General features: G+C 43.4%; 1 protein-coding gene across 1 annotated transcript; it reads right to left on the bottom strand.

Moving 5' to 3' along the window:
- Positions 1 to 1,344: 1,344 nt before the first annotated feature.
- Positions 1,345 to 5,515, bottom strand: LOC139320714 (uncharacterized). The gene is given in 4 exon segments (XM_070949148.1): positions 1,345 to 1,902; positions 2,524 to 3,345; positions 3,487 to 3,655; positions 3,657 to 5,515. Coding segments are annotated over 4 exon segments (3,408 nt in total).
- Between the last annotated feature and the right edge of the window lie 2,861 nt (positions 5,516 to 8,376).

Genomic DNA, 8,376 nt, shown 5'->3' with positions numbered 1-8,376 from the left:
AATTATTGTACTCTATTCCAATTGTCATTTTAGACTATATTTTATTCCAATTTCATTTTAATTCATATTTTACTTCAATTTCATTTTAATTGTATTTTATCCAATTCCATTTTAAATTGCTTTTGTCAAATTTTAGCAATAATTTGTTTCTGGAACTTTGCACTTTGATGTGGCCCAAGGGCTAATCAATAAAGACTCGTTTTCCTTAATTCCAGATTGCTTCCCTCCTTGATTAATTTCCATCCATTGTTTCTAATCTTGCCTCCTAGTGTTTTTGAAAATAAATGGACCTCCTCTTCTTTGTGGCAGCCCTTCAAATACTGGAGTATTGCTATCATGTCACCCCTAGTCCTACTTTTCTCTAGCCTCCATTTCCTGAAACCATTCTTAATATGTTTTTGTCTCCAGGCCCTTAATTATCTTAGCTGTTCTTCTTTGCACTTTTTCCAAAGTCTCAACAACTTTTTTGTAATGTGATGACCAAAATTGGATGCAGTATTCCAGGTGTGGTCTTACTAAGGATTTATAAAGGGCTACTAATACTTCATGTGATTTTGATTCTATACTTCTGTTTATATAACCAAGAATTATATTAGCTTTTTTGGCGGCGGCTGCACTCTGCTAGCTCATGTTAAAAACCTCTTTAGATAAATTTGGATGTTTTTAATCTTTGAGCCTAAATTACTTAATCTGTTTCTTAATAGTTTTTAACTTCTATATGTATTTGTATTTATTATGGCTGTTCACTGCCCTGAGTCCTTCGGGAGTAGGGCGGTATACAAATATGAAAAATAAATAAATAAATAAATAAATGTTTAAGTGATTGTCCACTAGGACTCCAAGGTCCCTCTCACAGTTGCTGTTTTTGAGCCAGGTTTTGCCTAATCTGTACTATACCTTTGGCTTTTCCTGCCTAGGTGTAAAACCTTGCTTTTAAATCTCTATAATATAATGCAGTTTGAACATCTCATCAGGAGGTTTGTAAATTATTTCATTGACATAAGTCACTTCAAGGGTAATGCATGAATTGAGAACAAAATTAAGAAAGTAAAGACTTTTCCATTCCCAGAGTCTTGAATGGGGAAAAAAAATATTTCTGAAAATACTATGAACAGCCAAGAACACAAACAGATCAGCCAGTTTTCTCCCTCAAGGGAGTATTTACGGGACCGCCTTTGTTCTATCCTCAGAACAACGTGGGCATAAAGGTAGGCGAGGCAGGAAACAGTTAACAATCTTTATTGAATAACAAGGAACAATCAACAACTGTCTCGCTCAGTGCTAACTATCGAGAGCGAGCGTGCCTGCGCTGACAGCTTCCTATTTTAAAGAGCTGTCAGCGGTTCAACCAATCCAAGGACTCTGTTCTCCCGCCAGCCGCATGCCGGCTGGCGGACCAATCAGCTGTGCCTCTTTATTGAGTGCCTGACGACAGGACATAACACTCCTTCCTTCTTGGATCACGCATGCGTAATCGGCTAAGTACGCTGGGCGTCTCCGGGTTCTTTCTGACCTGCGCAATACAATGCCTCCCATCAAAGGAGGCGGATCCTGTGTAGTCGCTTTGGAAATTCCTGGAGATTGCTCGGACTGCTCGGACCTTGCAATCGGTGGCTGCTGGGGTGAAGGCGATTGGAACACAGGAGGTAAGTCCGCGGTCTGCTCGTTGTTGGGTCGGTTGCTTTCTGCTCCCTCTCTTCTGCTAGACAAGGTAGGCGTTAGAGGAAGAGTGGACTCTTGTGACATCAAACGGCGGCGTCTCAATTGATCCACATGTCGCTTCCATATTCGCCCATCATCCAGCTGTACTCGATACGAACGGGGCCCTGTCACCTCGACTATGTGACCAGCCATCCACCTTGGGTCTCCCCCGTAATTGCGGGCGTACACCCGTTCCCCTTCCTGAAAGGTACGGGCTCCACCCGAAGAGTCAGGGGGCTTTTCCGGCGAGTATTCTGGATGTAAACGATCTAGATCAGTACGTAATCGGCGGCCCATTAATAGCTCTGCCGGACTACGGTTGGTTGTCGGGCAGGGCGTAGTGTGCTGTGCCAATAGGTAGGTGGCCAGTTTGGAATGCCAGTCCCCTGGGCCAAACTTAGTGAGTGCTTCCTTGACTGAGCGGACTGTCCGTTCAACAAGGCCATTCCCCGCCGGCCGATACGGGGCCACAAATGCATGGCGAATGCCATGGCGTGCCAGATAAGTTTGGAACGGTGCTGACGTAAGTTGTGGGCCATTGTCAGAAACTATTACGTCCGGCAACCCATGAGTTGCAAAAATCCTGCGCAAGCTTTTCACAACAGTCTCCGCCGTAGTTGACAGCATGGATACGACTTCAACCCACTTGGAATATGCATCAACAAGGACCATAAAGGTGTGTCCTTGGAAGGGGCCGGCAAAATCTACATGTATACGAGACCAGGGGGCTTTAGGGGTCTCCCATTCCCTAACCGGTGCCGCTGGTGGGGCTGGCATGTTGTCCTGGCATTGATGACATCCTGATACCCAGTCAATAATTGCGGCGTCAAGATTGGGCCACCATAAATAACTGCGGCCCAGGGCCTTCATTCTAGCTATTCCTGGATGTCCCTCATGCAAGGATTGGAGGACCTTGCTTTGCAGTTCGGGCGGAATGATGACCCGGGAGCCCCACAGTAAACAGCCCCTTAAGATAGATATCTCATGTTGTCTTAGCTTATACGGTTGGAATTCTGTAGCCACCTTTCCTTGGGGCCACCCCCTTCTAACCCAGTCTAACACTTGGCGCAGGATCCTGTCAGTTGCCGAATACCTGGCCACGTCTGATGCGAACATAGGAGACAGTTGGTCATCAATTAGGAGAATTGCCGACGCCGGAGCAGGGTCTTCAACCGGCGCTGGAAGGGGGCAACGGCTGAGTGCGTCGGCATGCCCCATGGCTTTGCCGGGGCGATACGATAACTTGTACGTATAAGCGGCCAAAAAAACTGCCCATCTCGTCATTCTCGGGGACATTATGAGAGGAGTTTGTCGGTCCCCTGCTAGTATGCCCAATAGCGGCTTGTGATCCGTAATTAGTTCAAACGGGCGTCCATATAAATAATCGTGAAATTTCTTCACGCCGGCTACAGCTGCTAGGGCCTCTTTGTCTATCTGCCCGTAATTCCGCTCAGCTGCGGATAGAGTTCTGGAGAAATAAGCGATGGGCGCTTCGCTTCCATTAGACAGACGATGGCTGAGGACAGCCCCGACACCATACGGTGAAGCGTCACAAGCCAGTGTTAGTGGAAGATCGCTGTTGTATTGCATTAAGACGCTGGATGATGTAAGCAGATCTTTGACAGCTTGGAATGCGGCAGCCTCCTTATGTTCCCATTTCCACGGTGTCCGATTATCCAAAAGGCGGTGGAGAGGTTCTGCGATGGTAGCTTTGTGGGGTAAAAACATGTTGTAGAAGTTCAGAATACCTAGAAAGGCTTGTAGGTCAGTCTTATTAGCCGGCACAGGGGCCTTTTGTATGGCCAGAACTTTTGAAGGTGTTGGGTGTATGCCTGCGGCATCGATACGGTACCCTAGAAATTCAACTTGATCCACTCCCAGTTTGCATTTTTCCGGCTTAAGCTTAAGACCGTTTTGTCGGAAACGAGTAAAAACGATGCGAAGTCGGTTCAGTTTCGGAGTTGGCTGACACGAATATGTCGTCAAAATAGGGGATCACCCCCGGCATGCCATGCAAAAGTCTTTCCATGAGGCTTTGGAAAATGCCGGGAGCGACGCAAACCCCAAATTGCAGGCGGCGACATTTGAAAGCGCCCCTATGAGTAACAATTGTCTGTGCCTCTGCTGTTAAGTCGTCCACTTCCAGTTGTTGGTAAGCTTGTGCCATGTCAAGCTTAGCGAAAATGGTGCCTCTGCCCAAGGAGTGTAGGAGGTGTTGGACTACTGGAACAGGATAGGGGTGCGCCTGTAATGCTCTATTCAGCGTCGCCTTGTAGTCAGCACATATTCTAATGGTGCCATCAGATTTGATAGGAATGACGATGGGAGTCTCCCATTTAGCATGATCTACAGGTTCTAATATTTTTTGAGCCAGAAGTCTATCAATCTCCCTATCCACTTTGGGGCGAAGGGCAAGAGGAACCCTTCGCAGCTTAAGCCTTATAGGAGCAACAGAGGGATCCAGATTGAAAGAGATTGGTGTTCCCTTATATCTGCCAAGGTCACTATTGAACACATCAGAGAACTCCTTAAGGAGGTCTGAGAATCTGTCTGATGCAGTGGTATGGATGCCGGTTATAGCCAACCCTAGGGCATCAAACCATTCTAATCCCAGTAGGCTGGGAAGGGACCCATTGACCACAATAATTTTAAGACGGCCACAGAAGTTCTTGTAGCTTACTCTAAACCATCCACAGCCCACTAAGGGAATAGAATTTCCCTGGTAATCTCGTAGTCTGAGCCTACAGGGAACCAATCTGTTTCTTACCAGTGAGGGCACTAACCCCTTAAGTGTTTTCCAAGAGATAATTGACACAGATGATCCTGTGTCAATTTCCATTTTACAAGGTTTGCCCTCTATTAATACAGAGATGAACAATTTCCTCCTTAAACTATCGCTGGCCTGATCTATGACCACCTCAGGCTGGCCCCGCCCAATAGCGAAACAGTCTTCTTCTATTCTTTCGGTCCTAATTCTGGGTTTATAATCATGTGTAGGCTTCATAGGGTTATTGTTTGCTGGTTGAGCGGCTCGACAAACCCTGGCTAAATGCCCTTTTTTCCCGCAGCGTCTGCACTCAACGTTCCTAAATCTGCATGTGGATCGGTGATGATTTCCACCGCAACCCACACATGGGGTCAGGGTTTTTTTTCCCTCCTTATCCCCATGTCTCTTAAAGGATGTTTTAAGGCGACTTATGTCATCCTCCTCTTCAGATAATTGGTCAGCCTCTGCCTCCTCTTGATTAACTACAGAGGTTTTCGCTGCTGTCCCTGGGCTAAAAGGTTTCCTAATCTCAGACGCTGACTGAGCTGACAATTCTGAGGCGCGAGCCTCATCAATTGCAGTTTGCAGGGTGATATCAGTTTTAGCAAGCAAACGGCGCTGTAACTTGATATCCCGAACTCCACAAATCAACTGATCTAAGAGAAGCTCCTCAAGCTCCTTAAATTCACAGTACAATGCGGCAGCTCTTAATGCAGCCACGTATTGGCTAATGGATTCCCCTTCTAATTGGTATCTATGCCTAAATGCGTAACGCCTAGAAACTCGAGAGGGTAGAGGGGCGTAATGGCCCTTTAAATTACTTAAGAGAGTCTCCCATGGCACATCCTGTACCTTCTGAGGCGCCAATAGAGCTCTGGCTGTCTCGAACATTTCGCGGCCACAAACGCTAAGGAACACAGCCAGCTTCCTATCTCCTGGAATCTCCTTGTAATCATTGGCGGATAGGAAACAAGCAAAACGGTCCATGAATGAATCCCATGTTTCTTCGGCTTGATTAAAGGGTGCAAATGTCGATAGTGTAGCCATATCCGCGGCTGCTGACAAGTTCTGAGGTGAATTCAATTACGCGACGTCTCGATGCCTTGGCTCAGCACTTTGAGGAGACTTCACTCTTCCTGCTGCCTCAAAATCCCATCCTCGTCGCCAGTGTTCTATCCTCAGAACAACGTGGGCATAAAGGTAGGCGAGGCAGGAAACAGTTAACAATCTTTATTGAATAACAAGGAACAATCAACAACTGTCTCGCTCAGTGCTAACTATCGAGAGCGAGCGTGCCTGCGCTGACAGCTTCCTATTTTAAAGAGCTGTCAGCGGTTCAACCAATCCAAGGACTCTGTTCTCCCGCCAGCCGCATGGCGGCTGGCGGACCAATCAGCTGTGCCTCTTTATTGAGTGCCTGACGACAGGACATAACAGCCTTCTGCCACCAATAGTCTCCCACCGGCCGGTTTGCTCCCACAGAGAGGGCCTCCTCAGGGTGCCGTCGGCCAGACAATGCCGGCTGGCGACCCCCAGGAGGAGAGCCTTCTCTGTGGTGGCACCTACCCTTTGGAACAACCTACCCCCAGAGATACGAATGATGTCCGGCCTCCAGACTTTTCGTCGGGCCCTAAAAACTTACTTTCTTCAGTTAGCTGGTCTGTCTTGATTTTATGGTAGGTTTTAAAATTTGATACAGATTTTAAATTGACAAGTTTTAAATTACGGGCCAAATTTATTTAATTATTTTAAATCTATTTTTAACTGTAATGTTATGTATAAATGTTTTTATTTTGGCTGTTCACTGCCCTGAGTTCGAAAGGAGAAGGGCGGTATAGAAGTTTGAATAATAAATAAATAAATAAATAAATAAATAAATAAATAAATAAATAAATAAATAAATAAATAAATAAATTTAATAAATAAATGATCAGGCTGAAATTATCCTACTTAGAGGACACCTAAAAAAAAGCATCCCAAAATCCTTAAATATCAGGATATTTTAAAGTAAATATCAGATGTTTTTAAGTAATTCTTAAAAGTAGCCTTGTAATTTGTTTTCTGGAAATGTCAGTTCATTTTCTGACTAAATGTGTGGCGATCTTCTCAGATAGTAGCAGGCCATAAAGTAGATTATTTGACACTACCTCAACTTGAAATACAAACTGAAATAACAAGTAAATGCTAGCTATTTGTTAGATAATCATTTTACCACAGAATGCCACAAAAGATCTATCTTTATAGAATTTAACTGAAGTTTGTATAGCTTAAAAAAATAAGAGATATTGAAAGAAATATTGAAGTTGGTGATTTAGTATCAGTTCATAATGATGAAGCAATAAAAATGAGTAAACGTGTTGCACTAGGATATAAAAACAGGTTTTGAATTTCAGGTGTTTGCAGTTCTGATTGCAAGGTTGATAGAAAATGAGTTTATGACCCACAAACCAAATTTAACCATTAACCTATCCTGGAAATTGGTTCTTAAATTGACTCCCAGGAATTGGCTCTCTTCTGATCCTGGGAACAGACTATCAATATTATATGTCTGCAGTACTGATCTCAAACTTGATAGAAATCCATTTAACCAAATTAAAGTTGCTGACCAAATTCAACCCTCACCCAATCCTTAGAATAAAACTTGCTATTCAGATTTTGTTCATGCAACACATCAATTAAAATACTGGTTCAGTCTTTAATCTTTCCCTAAAGAACCAACACCTGCTTTTTCCCCCAGCCAAGATTCCTATATTCTATAGCTTTTTCTTCCACTTCTCCTTCCATTTTAAAAAATGAAGGTGGATTTTTTTTCCCCCATATTTGGCTATGGATTTCCTTCCTCCTGCCTACACTTTTTCTCTTTTTAATCTCTTCTTCTTTTCAGCTAAAACACACTAACAGCTGGCTTTCTTCATTCAAATACACTGAAATACTCAAAAAAATCTACTCAATGTTTATTATTATTATTATTATTATTATTATTATTATTATTATTATTATTATTATTTAATTTTTAGTGAGATTCACAGCCTTTGAGGCTGGTTAATAGCTCAGCAGCTCGAGTCCTAACCAAGGACCTAGGAACTGTTAAGGTATCGTCGGAGGATGTAAGCTGTTCCGAGTAAGGTGGTTTTTTGTAGAGTCAAAATGTTCAAGTCCGGCAAATTTAGAATTTCTAAATAGCGGGGTAGCCCTTTGGGTATTGCTCCGAGGGCTCCAATTACAATCGGGACAACACACGATTTCTTTTTCCACAGTCGCTCAACTTCAATTTGTAAGTCCCGGTACTTTGTGATTTTTTCTTGCTGCTTATCTTCAATTCGTGCATCACCAGGTATTGCAATGTCAATGAACCATACTTTTTTCTTTTCAACTATTGTTATGTCAGGTGTGTTGTGGACCAAGTGCCTGTCAGTCTGAATCCTAAAGTCCCACAAGATCTTGAGTTTCTCATTCTCTAAAACTTTCTCAATCGGATGTTCCTATTATTATTATTATTATTATTATTATTATTATTATTATTATTATTATTATTATTTATTGGTTAATCTTTAGTGAGATTCACAGCCTTTGAGGCTGGTTAATAGCTCAGCAGCTCGAGTCCTAACCAAGGACCTAGGAACTGTTAAGGTATCGTCGGAGGATGTAAGCTGTTCCGAGTAAGGTGGTTTTTTGTAGAGTCAAAATGTTCAAGTCTGGCAAATTTAGAATTTCTAAATAGCGGGGTAGCCCTTTGGGTATTGCTCCGAGGGCTCCAATTACAATCGGGACAACACACGATTTCTTTTTCCACAGTCGCTCAACTTCAATTTGTAAGTCCCGGTACTTTGTGATTTTTTCTTGCTGCTTATCTTCAATTCGTGCATCACCAGGTATTGCAATGTCAATGAACCATACTTTTTTCTTTT

Source organism: Pituophis catenifer, unplaced genomic scaffold, assembly GCF_029215685.1.
Source record: "Pituophis catenifer annectens isolate HBS135680 unplaced genomic scaffold, rPitCat1.0.hap2 SCAF_8, whole genome shotgun sequence".
NCBI lineage: Eukaryota > Metazoa > Chordata > Lepidosauria > Squamata > Colubridae > Pituophis > Pituophis catenifer.
The sequence above is the reverse complement of the archived record's forward strand: the minus strand, read 5'-3'. Positions and strand labels throughout refer to the sequence as shown.